The sequence below is a fragment of the Macrosteles quadrilineatus genome, unplaced genomic scaffold, assembly GCF_028750875.1.
Source record: "Macrosteles quadrilineatus isolate MER2022 unplaced genomic scaffold, UCM_ALF_1.0 Scaffold_8__2_contigs__length_117827958, whole genome shotgun sequence".
Taxonomy (NCBI): domain Eukaryota; kingdom Metazoa; phylum Arthropoda; class Insecta; order Hemiptera; family Cicadellidae; genus Macrosteles; species Macrosteles quadrilineatus.
Window position 1 is genome coordinate 60996813 of NW_026542601.1, and position 24359 is coordinate 61021171.

A 24359-nucleotide genomic window follows, 5' to 3' on the forward strand; every position below is an offset into this window, starting at 1 on the left:
TATAATGTTTAAGAATAAATGAAGGGAAAACAAAAACAATGGAGTGTGGGAGAGCAACCCAAATAAACAATGACAACAATATAGAAATAGAAGGGTACAACTTTAAAAAAGTAAACAACTTCACTTATTTGGGAGTAATGCTGACGAATAACAATGAAGAAGATATGGAAATACAACAAAGAATAAATGCAGCAAACAGAAGTCTATCAGCATCCCACAAACTATTAAGCTCTCGAATACTATCACACAAAACAAAACTCCGTATATATAAAACCATTATAAGACCAGTTCTGTTATACGGCTCAGAAAATTGGGTGTTAAGTAAAAAAACAGAAAAACGTTTGATAGTATTTGAGAACAAAATATTGAGAAAAATATATGGTCCAACCTTTGAAGATGGAGAGTGGAGGATAAAACACAATGCAGAGTTGAGGCAATTATATATGGACCCAGACATAGTGGCCGAGGTGAGAGGTAGGAGAATGAGATGGGCTGGCCATCTACTAAGGAAAGAGGACGACTCCTTAGTCAAGAACGTCCTTTTGAACAATCCGGAGGGCAGAAGACCACCAGGAAGGCCCAAGTTGAGATGGCGAGACCAGGTTAGAAAAGACCTGAGAAGACTGGGAAGAAGGGAAGATGAGGCAATGGATAGAAAAATCTGGAGGCAATGTGTTGGCGAGGCAAAGTACCACCTTGGGTACCAAGAGCCACGGCAGTAAGTAAGTAAGTATTCCCTATTTAAATAGAATCAGTTTAAAACATACTTAGGTTTGCTGCAACAGGGAGGGTAAAAGTGTTTTTTATGTAAAATGTTAATAGTTAGTAAGAAATAAAAACATTTTCCAAATTTGGGCAAAATATGTTTATAAACAAGCAAACTACAACAGTTTACTTATTCTCCATAAGAATAACATGGGAATTTTAAATTTACAATTTTTTGGAATTTTCTCCGTAACCATTAGGCGCATTATAACGCTTCAATATACTAAATTATTTGTTTTTTTAAGCTCTACAAAATAGTTTCAAAAGAAATTGCAAAATTTTATGTTTTTTGGGTCAAAAATGGGAAAAACCCATTTTTTCCCATAAAAGCCCCCATAAACCCCCGTTCCCATGGTCCGATCATGCTGGTTCGCGAACTCGTTCGAATAAACGTAGGTTTACACGTTTGTACCAAATTTCATCAAAATCGGATCATTTTTGCTCGAGTTATCGCGCTAACGGACACATATATATATATATCTTCTATCTATATATTAATAGGCAAGCATGTTTCTTTAAAACCTTTTTTCTCAGCTCGTGTGCATCGTAGGGAAAATCTACGCATACCGTTAGAAAGCTATTTTCCTGTAGGTGTGCAGAATCCCTTTAGAAATTTAAATAGGCTCAAAGATAAGCACAAAAAATGAGTTTAAAGATTTGAAAGAATTAACATGGATCTTATGCGTTGCCATGCTGGTGACGAAATAACAACGAAATATAAACAGGAAATCAAAACAAATGGAAGAAACTCCAATCACATGTTTTATTTACAGTGTGGGGTGAAAATAGAGAAGTGAGTACATTACATTACTTTGGTCGAGTTTCGACCACTGGACGACCTCTCGTATATATAAATATGAAAAATAGAAAAATAGGGCTACTATATATAAATAAAGATTAAACATTAATAAACTTAGTACCCAAGTAAAATTATTTATTAAAATATTTACTGACTATAGTTTCGGCTCTAAGGCCATTTTCAAAGTAAACAAAAATCAAAATAAGATATGTAAATAAATAATCAATGAAATCAAATTTTGCAGATCATTTACTAAAATCCAAACATAAGTTTACTAAGATCGAAGAAAACTTAACAATATTAGAAATTGAAAAAGACAGAGAAAAATTGAATGTAAAAGAAGAAATTAATATTTATATGAACTACAAAAATAACAAATCAAACATTTTAAATACAATGATTCCAAAATTGAATAATCCAATATATGAAAAAATAGCAAAATTGAGAAAATATTAATGAAAATAAGTACAACACATCATATAGTATATAAATTAATCAATGAAGACAAAATTATGTTACAAGTTAGAAAAGTTTTATAATATCATATGTTATTTATTTATTTACATATCTTATTTTGATTTTTGTTTACTTTGAAAATGGCCTTAGAGCCGAAACTATAGTCAGTAAATATTTTAATAAATAATTTTACTTGGGTACTAAGTTTATTAATGTTTAATCTTTCTTTATATACATATATATATATAAATATATATATATATATAAATATATATATATATATAAATATATATATATATATAAATATATATATATATGAATTTGAACGGATGGTGTTTTTGTCCTCTAGGGACCTCAAAACGAAAAAAAAAATCGGTCCCGGGTCCAGGTCTTACCGTGAGTACTACGGTAATAGCTTATTCCCTATATGGGAAATTCGCTAAAAAGAAATATTAAAAGAAATTTTAAACCTATTAAATTATTTCTGAGATTTTTGAATGGGCAGAAGAAATAAAAACAAGCAAAGCTGTGAGTAGCAAAAAGAATAATTAACAAGGAATAAGAAAAACTATAATTTAATATCTTAAAAAGTTAACGATTCTACTTTTTATAAATTTTTGAGTTCATATTTAAATTTGTACAAGCATTACAGCTCACTTTAAACACAAGTTTTAATCATTTTGTCATACATCATAAGGCTATTAAATCTTTCTGTTTGAATTTTAAATATTTATACTAAATAAAAAACTTCTTTACACGATACTAAAAAAAGTGTGTTATAAAAGTCCCAACAACCTGTTTCAAGATTTAAAAGTAATGGGATGAAATACGTTTGACTTATTGGTGTTGGTAATATTTAAAACTGTTTTTTAAATGCTTATACAATTTAAGTACATACAAGTTTTTCTACGTTGAAAAAAATATATTACATGTTATCACTCTCAAAATAATTCAGCAAACATTGAACCACAACTTAACCTAACCTAACAATGTTTCTTAAGTGTACTTTTGAAACTTAAAACCAAACAACAAATACTTTACTAACACATCATAAAAAAACAACTCCTTATCATTCTAAAGTAATAGTTCTCCACACTGACTGAGACTGAGAATCTCTGTGACTGAGAATTCTCCACAGATAATAAAATAAACCGAGAATTGCAAAGATTATCTTGTCACTGCATGTTTGCTAGTGTCTTTCCTGTAGAGACACAAACTGGTATTGGAACTAGGAGTGTGAGACGCTCATTCCAGCGGTGCTCCATAGCCAACTTGACTGTTTCTAAAAAAAACATAGTAAAATTGACAGTAAAGCCAAAAATATTGTTCTTCTAAGTGCTAAATTAACTGACGGAAAATGCAAAATCAATAAATAGAATCCCAAATAGTCAATTTTTTACAATGCATCTGAATTAATAGTTAATTAAAGTAAAAATGTTTATTGATCAAGGATGTGTATAACAAACAGTGAAGATATTTTTTGTAAAACTTCAATTTGGACACATGGTTTTAGACATGCTTAGTTGAATATTTATTCAACCTCATCAGCACATTAACACGTTGAATGCTGAAAACCTTTAAACAGGCGCTCGCCAATGGCAGCGAGGCCCGGGCGAAGCCCTGGTGCGCTACTGAATCAGCGAACGGAATTGGCATTCAAATATTTCAGTCTGACGAATCTCAAAAGCGCAGCGGTGATTGTGCTGTGTTACCCCGAAAGTGACGTAGTTTACTAAAACACCCAAAGGTAGCAGCACTGCCTGGATCAATAGCCAGTGTCTTTTTAACATGGCTCGAATAGAGGAAATCCCCAAAACCGGGACAAAAGCATTGCCAGACGGGATTTTTCGGGAATTCCAAAATAAAGCTTGCATTCTAAACTACAGCCTGGCAAGGATTATAACGTTCCTCGGCAATGGCTGAGCTCATACTGAACTAATGTAGTGAGAGTGGCGCAACTACATCTATAGATGAAGGCTGATAGGAGCGCTCGTGACACACTACATCAATAGATGTAGCCCGCACTCAACATGTTAATTCTTTAGACAAAGACAAAAGTATATAAAACCAGTAATATGCATCTACCAGATCTTAGTGTAAAAGTAAAAAAAAAAATGTAGAATGTTTAGCAGTTTGTTATATTTAGTTTTAGTTTTTGCTATTAATTCTCAAGCAGATAAATATTGCTACCCACACAGTTTTTGTCACCTTTTTAGGCTGTGTATTTTTTTAGAAGCAAAAAGACAACAAATCAGTTCCTTCTGCTGTCTTGTAAACTGATATGGCCAGCAACATCAACTAGAGATACACCAAATGGTAAAAATATGAGATTTTGTTTTGAGTGAGTGACAAACATGAATTTTGTTCCAGCGAGTTCAGGAATAAAGTAAGATTTGAGAAATACAGTATAAATATTTGAATTGTGGAGAAACTGTTTCAATTTAACATACAGGTTCCTCTCCTGCAATTTGTACTATCAAATTAAGAACCTTTATGAGTCAACCCCAACTCACTAGAAGTTTCTTGTAAGTCTCTATCGTCCACTTCCCAGATGAGCTCATCATGAATCATCAAAAGCAGCTTTGCTCGGAGTCCTCGTGATCGAATCTCAGCCTCACAATCCAACATGGCTGCTTTGCAAATGTCCGCTGCTGACCCTGCAAAGAGTATATTTTGGATTTACACAGTCTTACAATGTTATTAGGTATAGCGCTAAACATGCAATCTTTGCCATTTAGTTTATTTATGTATACAGTAAACTCCCTCTTATCCGGACACCTTTTAATCGGACTACACTCGGCGGAAATGACATCTCTTTAACCGGAAAATTGTTATCAGCACATTGGTTTAACCGGACTAGATCGGCAGGAAGTGAGTAGTACTGAAACGACTGTTCTAATTGTATATAATTGTATATAAAATATTTATAAATTATTTAAGTATAGAACATTTAGCTTGAGGTTGTATTGTACATATTCAACAAGCAAAAATTGTATGTGCTTATCTACTATGTGAGACTAACAATTAATTCTCTTAATCCCCACAATAATTAAAACTTCTCAATGATAACACCATAACCAATTAGTTCAGAACTTACACAGAAGGTTCATCTGAGAAATATTGTTTTATGTAGTGATTTCTCTTATGCTACGAACTTTTTAAGCAATAAAACAATTAATTGATAATTATTAGAGTAAGCTGAAGCATCACCTTGTATGAGGAAGTTCATCGCTTGTCGCTCAGAGTATGATCGAAGCTTTCCATTGGTCGAACGGATGTTGGGGAATAGCCTTCTACGGCCGGAGAGTGCTGACACAAACCCTTGCGTACGACACTTGGCAATTACTGTCCGCGGCAGACTGCGCAGACTTGGGAAGATGGCTGCCGACAGAAAACATAATTACCAAATCATAAATGTTAAAAACTAATTCATAACTGAAAAGCTCAGTTAGTCTACCTTACTTTTGAATATTTACTTACAGACTCAGTGATTTTACTAACATTGCTGTGTTGGTAGTTGTAGGAAGAAGCATTTTAATATTCTCTCTTCGATATATTTACTGGTGACAATGTTAAGTGTGTATGTGTTAAGTGCCTTGTTTCAATACATAGTTTAATGCATGAAGGAAAAATTAATTATTTTTAAATGCTGTGTACATTAATCTATGACGTACACTAATCTACATACATTAATCTACATACATTAATCTACATTACACATAGACGTCACATACATTAATCTATGAACGTCTTCTACTTGCCTGTCAAATTTATGAACTTTTAACCGTTTGTCCCAATTTAATTTACAACTACTCACCAACAAAGTTGTCAATGATTTTATATGCTTCTGTCGGTTCAACATGCAGATATTCCGAGAGTTTATTGGCGCCAGCTCCGTACATTACAGAGTAAACAATTCTCTTGGTTTTTTCCCGTTCTTCTTCTCCCTTGCCACCCAGCCACCGTTCCGCCAATCTCTGGAATATGTCTCCTCCTTCACTGAATGCCTGAAACAGTTTGTACAGTTTTATAACACTTAAAATATGTTTCAAACAGTCTTTAAGTCAATACTAGCTGTTACACACGGGCTTCACCCCGTTTGACTTCATGAGTATTAATAAAACCATTGATTATATAAAACTATTGATTGGTTAAGTTAAGCTGAAATAAACAAAACAGAATACAGTAATACAAACAAATAATAACACCTGATTTCAATAAGGTAATAAATTGAAAGAATAACATACAAATAAGTACAGCTGAGGTATTTTTAACATTAGCTATATATGGAAAGTTCCATTCAGAAAGGAATTGCAACCTTAAAGGGCAATTTATAAAATAATGGATAGTTATGCGCAAGGTTTCTCGTCATGACGAACATATTAAGTATATGGTTTATGGGGATGTGACTTGTAGTTTTCTCAAAAGTTCATGGGTACTTTGGGATTTATATATGGACTAGCAGAGTACCAGTCTTTCGTACGGGGTTGGCATATCTATATATATAAAATCCAATGTATGTTTGTATGTATGTTTGTTTGTATGTATGTATGTTTGTTTGTCCTTTATGGACTCCGAAACCGCTCGACAGATTGTAATGAAACTTTCAGGCATTATTAAGCATTATTTAAGGATGGTTTGTGTGAAGTTTGGTGCAGATCCGTCAAAAGGGCTCCGCCCCAGTGGCTCTGGAGTTTCCCATGTTAACCTTATGAGTACTCATATTTAAATGGAATTAAAGAATCTTAACAGCTGGTTCAACTAAGCAATTTGATTCTGTGATGTTCAATAGCATTAAAAAGTTAATAAGTTTACCAACAGGGTGCAGCACGATTATTTTTTTTTATTTATGACAACAGCTAATTTGCAACCAAAAGGTGAGTGAGCGTAGCGAACGAACTTCAACCTGGAGGCGAGTTAGCGTAGCGAACGAACTTCAACCAGGATCTTGAAAATTAACAAGCATTTGACATAAAACCACATTAGGACAGGACGACGTCTGTCGGGCCAGCTAGTATAATAGTATAAAATGCTTATTGCAGTTGTACTCGAGCTTTGCGTTTGCAATGGGGGAGGACACAGTTTGATAAAATTTGCTTCTTTAAATTTACGGTATACTATAGTATTACACATCTACCATAGCCATAATGTTCTACACTTCACCTAAACAATAGAGAAAAATATATTATTACAAATTCACAAAATATCACAAATTATTCATGAAGTTAAAAACATAAACATAACTGTAAACAATCCTACTTTGACAGATCACATTGTTTATCACAGTTTTTTGTTGCTGCTTGCCTTGTTGTTAAATCTTATAACTTTTTAATGCTTTTGCATATATATCATGGAACCAACTTTATTAGTTGAAACAGCTGACTAAATTCTTTAATTCCCTTTAAATATGAATACTCATAAGGTTAACATTGGTAACTGCAGAGCCACTGGGGCGGAGCCCAAAAAGATTTTTGAGATAAGAATATGCCTATATGTTAATCGGGAATATGAGCTATCATAATACCAAATTTCAGCCCAATCCGTCCAGTAGTTAATGCGTGATTGAACTTCAAACAAACACACTAAGTTTCACCATTGACTAATCGATCACATTTATAATACTAGTAGTATGCTTATTCTGCGCGTAACGGGATGAGTGGACGTAAACGCATTTGTGAGCTATTATATCACCTAAAAATGATAAAAAATCCAATATATGTTTATCTAACTAATGAATCTAAATGCCATAAACGGTTCCCACACTCCGCACTGCTTGCCTTTACCACTTCCATCGCCACTACCTAAGTCGTGGACCTGTTTCCCTACCTTCCCTCAGCATTTTAGTATTGCATGTACATTAATCTAACTGCCACAAACTGTTCCCACACTCCGCATTGCTCGCCTTGACTACTTCCTTCACCACTTCCTACGTCGTGGACCTGTTTCCCTCCCTTCCCATAACATTTTAGTATTTCAGATACATTAATCTAACTGCCACAAACTGTTCCCACACTCTGCACTGCTCGCCTTGACTACTTCCTTCACCACTTACTACATCGTGGACCTGTTTCCCACCCTTGACATAGCATTTTAGTATTGCAACTGTTTCATTGCAGATACATAAATCTAACTGTCACAAAGGGTTCCCACACTCCTTAATTCTCGCCTTGACTACTTCCTTTATCACTTCCTACGTCGTGGACCTGTTTCCCTCCCTTCCTATAGCATTTTAGTATTGCAGGTACATTAATTTAACTGTCACAAAGGGTTCCCACACTCCGGACTGCTCACCTTGACTACTTCCTTCACCACTTCCTACGTCGTGGACCTGTTTCCCTCCCTTCCCATAGCATTTAAGTATTACAGATACATTAATTTAACTGTCACAAAGGGTTTCCACACTCCACACTGCTCACCTTTCCACTTTTTTTACCATTTCCTAAGTCGTGGATCTGTTTCCCTCCCTTCGCATAGCATTTTAGTATAAAAATAGCCTAACATCTTTGACTATTTAATATTCAATGAAAACATTAAATTGAATAATGTAAAAAACTGCTTACTTCTAAATATATACATACCGTATATATTTTTAATGTAATGGTGAATTTTAATACTGAACATAAATGGTATATAACTGCCGACTAATATTGTAAAGTTCAATTTATTATTCTGAAAGTTGTGAAATTATAACAATATATATTCATAGACGCCAAACTGTTTACTCCATGAATGAAAGAGCGTAGATTAAAAAAACTTAAAAGTTGTTCTAGCTTCTAGCTTGCAGGTAGCTTCTAATGTTATTCTTATGGGACAAATTTAAAAATGTATTTTTAGGGTTTTATAATTACTACTTGAAGAGCGGAATCGTCTAGAATTTTAATGGTGTCTTCTCACTGGTATCATAATTATTTGTGCAAAATTTGAACACTATAAGTGCAACAGTTCTTGAGTTTTGATGCGAACGCACACTGCCTGATGCTCACGGACTCACAGACAAGCGTACAACTTTTCTCTGACTCCGCTATACAAGATACATAGATTCGTTCACTTCGTTCACTCATCTATTAGTAAGATTGGGTTACAAGTTTACTTAGCACAAAGTTGCCAAAACTGGCAAGCCGAAAAAACCTAAGTCCCTGATAGGTCCCTTAAATAAAGGCTTGCAATTACTAAAGCTAGAAAGAATTATACTAACAAGCAATTAACTTGGCCACAGATGAAAAGCAGCAGAATTAACTTGGCTAGTTTCTGGACAAGGTTAAACTTTAGACATGATGTAAAAAAACATTTTTGATAAAAGGACTTTTTGTTGGAAATAAACTTTATTTTGATTTTTTTGTTGAGATTATTGTTGCAATTAATGTAACCTATGGTAAAACTACTATATGTACGTAAATGCAATTCATCGTGTGATTCTAATTCAACATAAATACAGTTGAACCTCGTTTGTACGAACCTCGATAAAACGAATTCCTCGATAAGACGAATTTTTTTTAATCCCCTTGACACTTTCATATAGGTCAATGCTAAAAACACCTCTATTAAACGTAGTAATTAAGTTAAAACCTCCATAAGACGAATTTGTTTGTGACATGGGCTAGGACTGATTAACCTCTATACAACGAATATCCTTAGCACAAAACCTCTACAAGACGAACGTGACCTCTATAAGACGAATTTATCATAATCTCAACCTCCATAGTACGTAGTTTTCAAAACAAACAGAAGCTTGTGTCAACATGAAACCCCCACCCATCCCTCATCCTTTCTCACTCATTGTTTGGAGAAACCTTGGAGCGAGGAGAAACCTCTATAAGAAGAATAACAGCAGCATTTAACCTCGATAAAACGACCCTCTTTATTAAGAATACCTCTATAGTACGAATTTTTCCCGTACCCCTTGAAATTCGTCTTATAGAGGTTCAACTGTAATGTAAAGAATAGTTCAGGATCAAAAACTTACAACAAAATACTGACCTGCAGTAGTGAGCGATCTTGTGTGAAATGTGCGAACACTCGGAACTCTATCTGTTGAAAGTCTGCAGCGAGAAACGAACATCCCTCTCTTGCTATGAACATCTCTCTCAGGTTGACTGTCTCACCGTCTTGAACATCAATGGGACACTTGGGAAACGCCTGAAGGTTTGGGTTCTTGCTTGTAATCCTCCCTGTGGAAGCCGACACTTGCTCCCAACTTGTCCCAATAGTTCCGTCACTCTTGACATGCTGCAGCAAGCCTTCCACATAAGTTGATTTCAATTTCTGCAGCCTTCTATACTCTAATATAATCTTTGGTAGCGGATGCAACTCTTTCATTTGTTCCAATACAGTTTCTGAAGTTGATTTTTCTCCGTGCTCTGTTTTTTTCACCTGTAAGAACATTTGAATAAATGTGTTATGATGTAGGTATTTGTAACGAGCCTTTTTCCTAGGGGGGTAAATATTTGCTATTTGGGCCGCGCGTCTATAGAGGTAAGCAAGCGGCGGCGGCGAACCTGGCTAGCGCCCTTTGACCCGGCTTATCAGTTCGGATAAGCTTGGGTATCCCGGGACTACTGGATAGCCGAGAAGGACATTCGAGTGGTGGATCCCGTGCAGTGAAGAGTGTTGGTGTCTGGCTGATACGTCGGTGGTGTACGTAGAGAGGAGTGAACGTGACAGTGGTGTCGGAGAACGTTGGTGGTGTGATTGCGCCGAGTGTTGGTGTAAGTTGGGTACAGACCCACTATCGGTGAGTGGACGACGTTCCTTACTTTTTGGTTTAAGAGTTGAAAGTTGTTACTAAAACACTCATCTCTGATTTGATTGCGAGAGTTAGAGTTGTAACCGTGCTGGTCAAAGCCTGATGGTAGTTAGGATTTATATTAGTCAGGAATAATATTAAAGTGTATTCCTGACGGTTCTGGGCAGGTGCTAGAGCGCAAATAATATAATTTAATTGACTGTAGTAGATATTATTTTGCGTTGTACCTAGAGTTAGTTATATTACTAATAACTCTGAGGCCCGACAAACCTAGGCTGCACGATTTAGCGTGCGTAGTTGGAAGCACGAGGCCAGTAGGCTAGTAGCTAGTTTTATTAGCCTATTAACAGAAGCCCGGCTGAGCAATATAAAGTTGGTAGTAGCAGTAGCAGTAGTAGGGTTGTTATTGTTTACTCATTTGATTATTTTAATTTAACCTGAACAGCTTGCTTAGTAATCCAACACGTTAGCTTGGTAGCTTGGATAGCGGAGTACCGGCTATCAGATAATATATTTATCTAGTGTTTGGAACGTAGTTAATATTTATTCATCTGCTACTAAGTAGCTCAATATTTTAATAGTGCAATTGCCATTTAGTTTTGCTTGTTTGGCTTGGTATTTATTGAGACCAGCTACTAGTGGTGTAGTCACTCTACCTATAGTGTACTTGTATATTATTATGTGGTACGATTATTGAGTGAACTGTTTGATTCTTAGCTTGGGCATTAGAGTTGTGTATTGGATTATAGTGGCCTAGTAGACCCCGCCTGGTGATAACACGCGTTGTGGTTTTTATTGGCAAGTCGTCGTGTAACTCACCGTGTTTTAGGCACTCTGGGCTTAACTATTGGATAGTTAGGACGAAGCCCGAGTTGCGTAGTCAGCAACGACCCCCTAGGAGTGTGGAGAATCGGCGTAGGCCTGGTAGTGATTATTGCACGTTTGTTTTGGTGACTTGTTTTTGACTTGTTCACAGTGCCCGTGTATGAGCCAGTCCTATACCGGTTAGACCCGGCTTTTGGCCTAGTGGTTTCCCTGACCTTGTCGCAGACCCTGGAACTTTACCCAGCCATTGTAGGCTGAGCTATCCCCGGCAAACGGTTGCGACTGCACTTTTAATATTTATTTTTTCCAGTGCAGAAAGTAGCGTTGCAAGATGGCGCCTGCGAACAGGGACTGAGGTTGGCAGTGGTGCTGAGTTGCTGACGTATTAACGGCGCCCGAACAAAATAATTTTATTTGTGCAGATTTGCTGCGGACTTGTGCAGATTGGCTGCGGACCTGAGCTGTTGAGCAGAGTTTTAGGCAGACCTGCTGTGATTTTATAGTCGGTTGGGTAGGCCTAACCTGTTTTCTGTTACAGCGTGGTGTGTTGTGAACCCTAATTTATTTAGTGGTTGTATACATAGATATTAGTTAGTAATTTTAATTTTGCTAATTAATTGAGCCTTATCATTGAATATTATTTGAGTGAGAACCCTTATTGTGTATTTGTGGTTTGACTTTCACACCCATAATTGGTTTGATTTATTATTTTGCTAATTAATTGAGCTTTAGTGTTGAATATTATTTGAGTGAGAACCCTTATTGTGTATTTGTGGTTTGACTTTCACACCTATAATTGGTTTGACTTATTATAACGGTGTTAAATACATTTTAATTGGTTTCGCTCTTATTTTTGCGGATTAGTCGTGGTATTTGAGTTTTAAATATGGTTGTGACTACGAGTACGACGTCTGTGGTGGGCGGTACGCCTATTACGTCTGCTATTACTACGACTAGTTCTGGGGTTAGCTCCGAACTGTCGGTGATGACGACTTCGTCATTGAGGCCGGCGTCTTCGCCCGTTTGGCCGACTATTTCATCGGTCGTGGCTACGACGGTGACAACTTCTTTGACCTATTCCGCGCCAGCGACTATGTCCTTGGGGTCGCAGCCCCGGGACGGTCGCGTGGGTTGGATCTATGACCTCTCGAAAGGGGAGCTCATGAGAACGATGGACCAGTATGGTTTGGTGACCACTGGGACTTCTGCGGAATTACGGCAGAGATTCTCGTCGTTTTGGAAGCAGCGGAATGCCCGTCGGTACAGCGATGATAGGCTGTGTACGGCTGGGGCGGCTGCACCGATAGTGCCGGCTACTACAACTATGGAGCTTCCTGACCCCCCGAGAACCGTACCTCAGGTACTGGGTAGCACTGAGTCGGACCAAAGAGAGATATTCGGACTTAGCGGGGAGTTAGAGGTGGTTAAAGAGATCCTTGGGTTGTCTTCGGAGACCGATACCCGGACTCTTAGAGAACATCTGGCATCGGTGGTGCGCCAGGCGAGGGGCTCGCCGAGTATTGGGGTCGGCTATGGGTTCGGAAGACCCGCCAACCCTACGTCCCCTGTTGTGGCTGTTCCCACGCCTACCTTTGGGTTACCAAGTAGACCCGAGGGATGGCAGCGACCTAACGATCATTCAGAGAGACCAGTCCGTCCTTCTAGCTTGGAGGTGCCACGAGGCTCGGATATGCTTTTGAATGAGGCCAGCAGGGTGGAGCCGAAGGATTGCTCCAAGATATGTGACATGGTCCGAAAGTGGGGTTTGAGGTTTGATGGCCGACGAGACCCTGTGTCATTCCTTGAGCGCCTAGAAGAGCTGATGGTGTCCTACTCCGTATCATCAGAGGACCTGCTCAGAGCGCTACCGGAGCTGCTGCAAGGTTCAGCACTTCTTTGGTACAGGAACTGCAAGGAGCTCCTGTATTCCTTTGAAGCTTTCCGGCATCAATTTGAGATCCAGTTCCTTCCACCTGGTTATCAGAGGAATTTGGATGAGGAGATCCGGAAAAGGACGCAGGGTGAGACCGAACACTTCCGAGATTATGTCGTGGCCATAAGTACCTTGCTTAGGCGTAGCGGGACGTTGTCGGAGCATGGTAGATTGGACCTAATCTACAATAATATGCGTCCAGAGTACAAGCTGATGGTACGCCGGCGTGACTTCAGCAACCTGGCCGAGATGGTGGAGTTGGCTGAAGACTACGAGGCCTATTTGCGAGAGAAGGCCGCCTTCCGACCTCCTCCTTCACCAAACGTAGCGCTGGTTTTGGAAACCGCCTATGTTCCCAAGAAGAAGGCTGAGAAGTGTTTTGAAACGGCCGCGGTTGAAAAACATAATTTTCAGAGACCATCTCTGGAGGCTAAGTCGATTGGGCAGCGAGTAGATTTTGACTCTAACCGGGTCCGTGAACAAAGGCCCGTAATGACTAGGAAAGTGGCAGATGGTGCAAAGGATGCACGGTGTTTTAGGTGCCAGGAGATTGGTCACTTTGCCAGAGGCTGTGGCAAACTGAGGACCGTCTCCTGTTTTAGATGTGGCAAACCCGGTTTGACGGTGAATCAGTGTGGATGTCGGGCGGGAAACGGCAGGCCAGCTCAGACATCAGAAGGTCAACTGGGCAAGGCCACCGAAAACGAACGGCCTCAGAAGAGTGGTCCGAGTGGCTCGGAAAACTAAACAGCCTGGTTGGTGGAGTAGACGAGGACCGGCTTACTTTGGACTCTAGGCCCTTCGTTGAAGTTGTGCTGATGGGCAGCGTTTTTGTGGCGTTACTGGACACTGGGTCCGTCGTCAACTTGGTTGGGCGAGGAGTCGCCGAACACCTTCAACGCCAGGGGATAGAGCCTTGTAAGAAAACCACTCCTCTAAGGATGGCAGATGGGTCACGGTCGAGGGCCGAGTATTCGTTTCGGATAGCAGGAGAAGCTGCGGGAAGACGGTGGATGGGAGATGCCTTGTACGTCCCCACTCTCACCATAGACATGATTCTGGGTATGGATGTCATCCGAGACCTCGGATTGGTGACATGTGGGACAGAGGTAGTAAAAATGGGCGTGGGTGATGACTGCTCTGGCCAAGGTGGCCGCATGGACAGTGTCAAAATTGGTGACGAAGACCCCGAAGGCCCTTGCAATGGAAATCCCCGTCTGGTTCCTGATGCCAAATCATTCAGCAACATGTTGGCTGATAGTAGCTAGAGCGAGAGTTTTTCTTTATTTTGAGTTTGAGACCTGTGGTGTAGGATTCACCATTGGGTTAGGGGTTGGAGTATTTTGTTTTGGCCGGAGTTCGAAGATTTTTTTTTCTTTTTGCCGTTTTCTTTTTTTTTCATCCCGATGTAAGTGGGGGGTGTAACGAGCCTTTTTCCTAGAGGGGTAAATATTTGCTATTTGGGCCGCGCGTCTATAGAGGTAAGCAAGCGGCGGCGGCGAACCTGGCTAGCGCCCTTTGACCCGGCTTATCAGTTCGGATAAGCTTGGGTATCCCGGGACTACTGGATAGCCGAGAAGGACATTCGAGTGGTGGATCCCGTGCAGTGAAGAGTGTTGGTGTCTGGCTGATACGTCGGTGGTGTACGTAGAGAGGAGTGAACGTGACAGTGGTGTCGGAGAACGTTGGTGGTGTGATCGCGCCGAGTGTTGGTGTAAGTTGGGTACAGACCCACTATCGGTGAGTGGACGACGTTCCTTACTTTTTGGTTTAAGAGTTGAAAGTTGTTACTAAAACACTCATCTCTGATTTGATTGCGAGAGTTAGAGTTGTAACCGTGCTGGTCAAAGCCTGATGGTAGTTAGGATTTATATTAGTCAGGAATAATATTAAAGTGTATTCCTGACGGTTCTGGGCAGGTGCTAGAGCGCAAATAATATAATTTAATTGACTGTAGTAGATATTATTTTGCGTTGTACCTAGAGTTAGTTATATTACTAATAACTCTGAGGCCCGACAAACCTAGGCTGCACGATTTAGCGTGCGTAGTTGGAAGCACGAGGCCAGTAGGCTAGTAGCTAGTTTTATTAGCCTATTAACAGAAGCCCGGCTGAGCAATATAAAGTTGGTAGTAGCAGTAGCAGTAGTAGGGTTGTTATTGTTTACTCATTTGATTATTTTAATTTAACCTGAACAGCTTGCTTAGTAATCCAACACGTTAGCTTGGTAGCTTGGTAGCTTGGATAGCGGAGTACCGGCTATCAGATAATATATTTATCTAGTGTTTGGAACGTAGTCAATATTTATTTATCTGCTACTAAGTAGCTCAATATTTTAATAGTGCAATTGCCATTTAGTTTTGCTTGTTTGGCTTGGTATTTATTGAGACCAGCTACTAGTGGTGTAGTCACTCTACCTATAGTGTACTTGTATATTATTATGTGGTACGATTATTGAGTGAACTGTTTGATTCTTAGCTTGGGCATTAGAGTTGTGTATTGGATTATAGTGGCCTAGTAGACCCCGCCTGGTGATAACACGCGTTGTGGTTTTTATTGGCAAGTCGTCGTGTAACTCACCGTGTTTTAGGCACTCTGGGCTTAACTATTGGATAGTTAGGACGAAGCCCGAGTTGCGTAGTCAGCAACGACCCCCTAGGAGTGTGGAGAATCGGCGTAGGCCTGGTAGTGATTATTGCACGTTTGTTTTGGTGACTTGTTTTTGACTTGTTCACAGTGCCCGTGTATAAGCCAGTCCTATACCGGTTAGACCCGGCTTTTGGCCTAGTGGTTTCCCTGACCTTGTCGCAGACCCTGGAACTTTACCCAGCCATTGTAGGCTGAGCTATCCCCGGCAAACGGTTGCGACTGCACTTTTAATATTTATTTTTTCCAGTGCAGAAAGTAGCGTCGCATATTGCTTTGAATAAATCCACTTTAAGTACAAGTCATAATTATCCTATGTTAAACAGTTCAGAACAGGGTGTATTAACGGAAACGTTGGATAGCTGAAGATGGAATAGTCGAGACTCTTACCGTATGTTATGTTAAACTTGTTTGATGTGTGCCAAAACTTTCTATAACTGTATACAATGTTTTTATCACCTTCAAGTTGAACAAACAATAACATTTTTTAGCGAATTCCCCATATAGGGAATAAGCTATTACCGTAGTACTCATGGTAAGACCTGGACGCGGGACCGATTTTTTTTCATTTTGAGGTCCCTAGAGGCCAAAAACACCATCCGTTCAAATTCATATATATATATGTGTTGGTTAGCACAACTCGAGCAAAAATGATCCGATTTTGATGAAATTTGGTACAAACGTGTAAACCTACATTTATTCAAATGAGTTTGCGATCCAGCATGATCGGACCATGGGAACGGGGGTTTACGGGGGGTTTTATGGGGTACAAATAGGTTTTTCCCATTTTGACCCAAAAAACATAAAATTTAGCAATTTCTTTCCAAACCATTTTCTAGAGCTTAATAAAACAAATAATTTAGTATATTGAAGCGTTATTATGCGCCTAATGGTTCCGGAGAAAATTCCAAAAAATAGTAAATTTAAAATTCCCATGTTAGGCCTATTCTTATGGAGAATAAGTAAACTGTTGTAGTTTGCTTGTTTATGAACGTATTTTGATTTTGACAAATTTTGAAAAAGTTTTTATTTCTTACTAACTATTAACATAAAAAAAACTGTTTTACCCTCCCTGATGCAGCAAACCTAAGTACTTGTTAAACTAATTCTATTTAAATCGGGAATAAATGTTATATTTTTAAGTAGACATTTCAGTGTAAATCCAATCAGTCAAATGGAAATTCGCTTAGTCTGCAGGTTTGCTGCGGCGGGGGTATTCATTTGTGAGTTATCTTACAACGATGACACATGTAGGTACTTATCACAATAATACTTTTTCCACACAAAAAAATTCAAGCATGCTATTTTTAAATATCCTAGTTTGTTTTTTATGAAATGTTTAAATGTAAGATATATTTAACACCACAAGTTGCCCTAAAAGTCTGCTGTGCAGTAGTCCACAGCACATCCATAGTGAGTTTTTTGTTGTTGTTTTTGGATAGTCAATAAAAAAAAGGCTGGTATGAAGGAATAAGTGAACAGGAAAAATATATTTTGAAACTAGCATAACAATTAGTTTAACTAGTAGTATAACAATTAGTTTCAAGAACTTGAATTATATTAGATTTAACTTTGTTGTTGTTGCCTGAGTTCACAAACATCTTACCTACAAGAACTCAGACAACAAAAACAAAGGCAAATATAAGGAAACATATCTCCTTAATAATAAAAGGTTTTAAAAGTTTTGAAATACATTCTAACAGAACAGTAAGTACATCTAGTCTAGATGAACTGCTAGGAATACTAAATACTACTTAGCTGCTTACAATACTACCTTCAAATTGAATTTTTCGTCCAACTTTAATTTGTCAAAGAGAATCTCTCTCAGTTGCTGAGGGGAGTTTAGTTGGAACCATCTGTCGGCCAGTTTATGCGCTTCACTCTGCAATTTACGCAGCTTTTTATCCATCGCCTCTGCTGTTCGGTGAAGCTTTTTCATATCAACTAGAATTGATGAACTTTCCATCATTGCTAATATTGGAATCAATTTCGTTTCCATGTCAGTGAAAACCGTCCATAAAGAAGTGTTCACAAGCCGATTTTGCAAAATGTTCATCGCAACGTCCAAAACAGGGAGGAGATCACAAGCTTGATCCTTTGTGTTTGCTTGTGGGTTGACAACAAGCAGGTTCTTGTCCATGTTCAACTTGTCTGATATCTCTTTAAAGTCTTTTGGAGGATTGTCAGGATCCAATAGCCAGCTTGCGATTAATGGATCATATGCGTCCCAATTGTGTATTTCCTGATAAAAAACACAATCCTATAATACATTGATGCATACTCTTTTCATGGTGTAATTTTATGATGTTTATTTTTTAACTGACAATATTGATTTTTTACTCAATGCAAAAAGGTACAAAACTCATGTATTCTGATTTTAAAACTTAACATTTTAAATATGTACCAAATGCAAACATCAATGACACCCATTAAGTAATAATTAAAGCAATTTAGTTTGAGTTCAAACATATTTTCCATACAAATTGTACAAATAACAAAGGAATTAAAGTGATAAAGTTAGTTCATGTTTTGAAAAACAAACGTATGTCACCAAAGTAAATACACAAAAAGACCTATTTTTGCTTCCTAAAACAGTATAGAAATGACCTTACTTACATGGATCTAAGTCAAGTAGTCAGTGCATGGACTCAAGCTTTTGACAATATGCATTTTTTCTCCAACCAAAGAGCTAAATTACTTTTTAAAGACAGTTTATTACAAAAAAGATTGATGAATAAGCTGATTTAAAAATGTGTTTCAACACACTTAAATTGAAAATAAGCATGTGTTTTTTTGTATCATCAATGCAAACAATTTTTAAATAGCACTCAAAATACAAGGGTCGTCCGTAAAATCCATCTGGCTCCCGTTGCAACCAAGAAAGCTAGTTCAAACCTGAGACCAATGTCTTGTTACTTACTTCAATAACTACTGTTCTATCAAGTCTGGTCATAGTGTACTCCTGCCAACTATGAATAGCGTCCTGTGGATAGGTTTCTGTTGGAAGGGGTCAATCCCTGGTGATTACTGTATGCAGGAAAGTGGTTTGACATGGAAAATATCCATTAGTACCTTGGCGAATGCGTCGAAGCCCGTGCATATTAGCACAACGGGGCTGGCAGCGAGTCTTCATTAGTTTCCATAGTGACAGTGATTGAATTTAAGGAAACTTTTCTTGCAGATCGGTCTATTTCAGACTTCAAGGGCTGAAAATAGTCATTGACAGTCTTATAGAAACGTTCCTTACCAGTCCGATATTCTCTCCTCTTGTTTAGTTGTTTAGTCACACCAAAATCCACGTATGCAAAATTCCCGCAACTTTGGGCAAATGAGACTGATGAACACCAGCTATCAGACTACACCATGGAAAACATCATGCAAATGTTTAAAACCACCTTCGAACTTCCTCCACCTTTTGCGCACGTATTCTACATCCAAACACTCTACTCTTTTCACGTCCATCAAGTGATGGACTTCAATAGCGGTAGACAACTGAGACCACAGAAATCTAATCACAGAACACTATTTATACTTTGCAGGAGTGTAATTTTTTTGTTCACAACATTTGTCAATACTATGAACAGACTAATTATATGGGTGGGGACAGGCTAGAATAGTAGTGAACGAACTAAGGAACACAACCTTGGTCTCAGGTTTGAACTAGTTCATTTGGCTGTGACACGGGACCTGGGACAACCCTCGTATATATTTTAAATTAGATTTATAAAACAATTGCTTTACCTTCAACTTGAGCATATCCATCAGGAGCATGTAGACAGCTTGGGCCTCAAAACAAATGTTTCGCTCACTCTTGCTCATTAAAGTATCCACTAGCTTGACCACAGCAGGAGTGATCGCCGCAGGATCTGACAGTGGAAGCCAATAATAACACTGCCGTCCTGACTCCCAGGCAAGCATGTGCATCACGCCTGACGGAAAACATCTAGAGTTCTTCTTCTGTTCTTCAGGTTTATTGAGCAATGTGTACCCTTCCCTGAGTATAAAGTTACAAAATTGCATTACCAATTTGAAAGAAAAAGAGTAATAAATGAAAAATCATGATGCAAAAATAAAAACAATTGAATTGACATGATTTTTTACTATTAGGCCTACCCAGGCAGCTATGGTTGTTGTAAGACTTCAGAGTAAACATTTTTTATATAAATGAATAATTATAGTTTGCATAGACTCACCCCTAAAGCTGGGTTTTCCTAGGCGCGGAGTCGGCGAGCGGAGAGAGGAACGCGGAGAGCGGACTCCACTTGTATTAGGCAATTTAATGTTACTGTTTTCCTAGAAGCGGAGCGGAATACCATGTTAATTTCAATTCCGCTCTCCGCGTTCCTCTCTCCGCTCGCCGACTCCGCGCCTAGGAAATCCCAGCTTAAACAAAATAATTTCTGTATTGCACAATTAATCTTTAATTATGCATGCATCTGTCTTTAACCAACATTTTTAAATAGCCACAATCACAGAGAAGTAATTGTCTTACAGGTTACTAAGAAAATAATTTGATGTCAGTAGTGCACTTCAGCTGTGGTTACTATTTAAGGTAGTTCTTAATTTTGCTGTAGAATGCAAAATGAGGTGTGACAAGCACGCCATTAGGCAGTGACACAAGCACATACATGTTGTAAAATTGTGGAGGGAGGGGAAAATTAGCACTGATATAGCGAATACAGAAAGTTAAAACATTGGCACGAAATAAGCCCATTGTTCCTCTTCACCCACTCTCCCACTTCCCATTTACCTAGGACGCTGAAATTTAATACACTGATTCTTTAGGCATTAAATAGGAAAACTAAGTTGTTTTTATTCTGATCGGACTCTTGGGCTCTGTCCCAGTGGCTCTGGAGTTTCCCATGTTAACCTTATGAGTAATCACATTTAAATGGAACTAATGAATCTTAACAGCTGTTTCAATTAAACAAGTTGTTTCTGTTCTATGATCTTCAATATTAAAGTTACAAGGATTACCAACAGGGTGCAGCTGCAGCACTATTATTTTTTTTAAATTTATGACAACAGCTAATTTGCAACCAAAAGGTGAGTGAGCGTAGGGAACGAACTTCAACCTGGAGGCGAGTTAGCGTAGCGAACGAGCTAACCTGAAGGCAAGTGAGCGCAGCGAACGAGCTCCAACCTAAAAGTGAGTGAGCTTAGCGAACAAACTTCAACCAGGACGTGATTGAGCCATGCGAACGAGCTCACTTATGAAGTAAAACGGGGCAAAGCCCGCGGGTACAGCTAGTAAATTATAAATGAAACGGCAATCCACATTTATAAAAAATCAAAGAAAATTCATTGCACAAAATTTCAAATACTCTTTTACCTGAATGTCACAGTGGTGACTATGTTGTTAATCTTTTCAGTGTTAAGTTTCTGGAGAACTTGATTAGCATTGACGTCGTCAAGAACATTTATAGTGTGGTGATTCAATGGCACATCCTGCAAAAGCCACAGTTACATTCACATAGTTTTTCTTAACAAATAGTCCTTATCCAAGTTATATTTAGACCATTTCTAATTGAAAAAGACGTTCTTAAGGGTGTTTGGTCGCAAATTTTCATGTCTGATTTTTTGTTATTGTTTAATTGTACTAAAAATTAGAGATACAAATAGATAAGAAAAATTTTTTTTTTTTATATTAAGCGAGATATGGAGCTTGAAAGTAGTAAATTTTTAATCTTTGGTACCATTTCACCATTTCACAGGGAGAATGGGTAATGCGATTCTCACCAAAATTTGCATTCAGGTGTGGAAAAATAAGATAATAATCACTAGCTATTTAAAATTAAAATTTAAAAAAAAATTTATTTTTTCTTTTTTATAATTTTTTTTTAAAATTAAAAAAAAATTTTAATTTATAAATAGCTGTTTGTTTTTGGGAAAAATGTATCTGTATGTTGGAATAAAAAAAAAGTGATATGTTAACTCGTTTGGGCTGTGAATTCGTACCTTTGATGCCTTGCGCTGTCGGAGCACTACTTGTTGAGAGTTTGTACACTAACACCGGGGCTTTAGAATACTTTAACATCACGTAATTATTAACATCCTTTAACATTGAAAGAATACGTTTATCGTTGTATTCTAGAGCCCCGGTGTTAGTGTACACACTCTCAACGAGTAGTGCTCCGACAGCGCAAGGCATGAAAGGTACGAATTCACAGCCCAAACGAGTTAACATATCACTTTTTTTTTATTCCAACATACAGATACATTTTTCCCAAAAACAAACAGCTATTTTTAAATTTTTTTAAAAAATTTATAAAAAATAAAAAAAAACTGTTTTTTAATTTTTAATTTTAAATAGCTAGTGATTATTATCTTATTTTTCCACACCTGAATGCAAATTTTGGTGAGGATCGCATTACCCATTTTCCCTGTGAACTGGTACCAAAGATTAAAAATTTACTACTTTCAAGCTCCATATCTCGCTTAATATTCAAAATAAAAAATTTTTTCTTATCTCTTTGTATCTCTAATTTTTAGTACAATTGAACAATAACAAAAAATAAGACATCAAATTTTTGACCAAACACCCTTAATAGTTTTTATTTGATAATTCTCGCTTCCTGGATTTTTGAGCTCAACTTATTTGAGCTATTTCCATTCCATTTTATAAAAAAGTTTATGAAAAAAACCAAAATGACATTAAAAACAGTCTTTAGCGGGAACATTTAACATTGATTATGAACACACCAAAGTAGATCAAGGCCAATTCAATAGTCATTGAATAGTCATTTATTCAGTCTTTAAACAATACATTATTGAAATTGACATCGTCATTATTATTGTAAAAGATATAAGATGCAATACTTATATAATTAATAAAATTTGACATGAAAATTCCAAAATATAGGCTGCCCTTAGTTTAACATTTAACAGGTTTAAAATAATTTTAAAAATAGGCAAACTTAACATACTTAAATTATGAATGACAGTGGGTCTTTCTTAAAAAGGCTAATGGTTATCACAGGTGTAACAATGAACATAGAGGGACAAAATTTCTAACATTATCACAGATGGAATATGGTAAAAAACATATCAAAATAAGTGAACAAGTGAAGTTTTTTTGGCTTCTGGGGACATCAAAATAAAAAAGTAAATCGGTCCCGGGTGTAGGTCTTACCGTGCCACCTACGGTATAGCTACTTCCCTATAGGGAAATTCGCTAAAAGAAAAATTTCCTTGTCTAAAAATGACATACGCATGTAATGAAAGTTCAAATCTGTACTGTACCTTAGAAGTCAAATGAGATGCGGATATTGGTGGTACAAAACAAGGCTTTTTACTTTTCTTTGCTGAGGTATCTTTAGCATTTCTTTTGACAGGTTCATTCTTGATTAAACTTGTTTGTACCAATTTGGACGGATCACACTTCTGTTTGATCTCTTCTAGAGATGTGTTACCTTGCAAAAACCCATTTCCGGTGCTGTCATTTTTGGAAATATTATCTAAATTTTTATTTAGCGATACCTTATTCTTTACACTATTTAGTTTTGAGCTAGTTTTACCCATTCTTACTGGTGCTAAAGGTTTCTTGAATTGATCTCCCTTTAAAGAGGTATTCACATGTGTTTCGTTGCCATTCCTTGCGACAGAATCTAAACTGTTTGTTTCAGGTGGGATTTTTCGGCACTCAAAAAGGGTTCTTTGCTTTAGAGGTTTTGCTGTAACATTTCTTTTGCCCATGTCCACTGCTAGTTTACTTCCATTTTTTACGTTAGTTTGCATGGTAATTTTTTTATCATTCTCTTTATTAACTCTTTCTTTATCAGGTAGTTTATTGTTTCGTTTCATGTTTTTGGTCTCATAAAAGACTTGTTGATTGTTTGTACTGGAATTTCCATTATAGTTTTGAAAGTATTGAGACTTAAGTACTGGAGAACATAAATTAGTGTCTTCATTATTTAATGAGATTGGATCAATATTTTGTATCTTCGATATAGGATGAGGGTCTAAATTACTATTTAGCTTAAATTCTTCTGCAGGTTTATTTGTCGATGCAAGTATGTTTGTAATTCCAGTTTGTTCATTAAAAGGCAAACACTTAACTTGATTGCTAATTGCTGATTTGTTTGTGTTTTCAAAATTCTTCTCAAACATAATTGAAGAATGGTCAAGAGTTTTATCATCCAATGAAAATAAATCATCAACATCAAAAGTAGGTGAAACATTATTACCAACCGG

At 37.5% G+C, this 24359-nt stretch overlaps 1 protein-coding gene across 1 annotated transcript; it reads right to left on the minus strand.

Moving 5' to 3' along the window:
- Positions 1–3195: 3195 nt before the first annotated feature.
- Positions 3196–23687, minus strand: LOC129000419 (DNA polymerase nu-like). Its single transcript, XM_054427383.1, has 9 exons — positions 23409–23687; positions 21499–21614; positions 19908–20160; positions 17941–18408; positions 9998–10390; positions 5838–6027; positions 5231–5401; positions 4534–4677; positions 3196–3302 (listed from the first exon to the last, which is right to left on the minus strand). Exons 1-9 carry the CDS (start codon positions 23685–23687, stop codon positions 3196–3198), a joined length of 2121 nt encoding a protein of 706 aa, XP_054283358.1.
- Between the last annotated feature and the right edge of the window lie 672 nt (positions 23688–24359).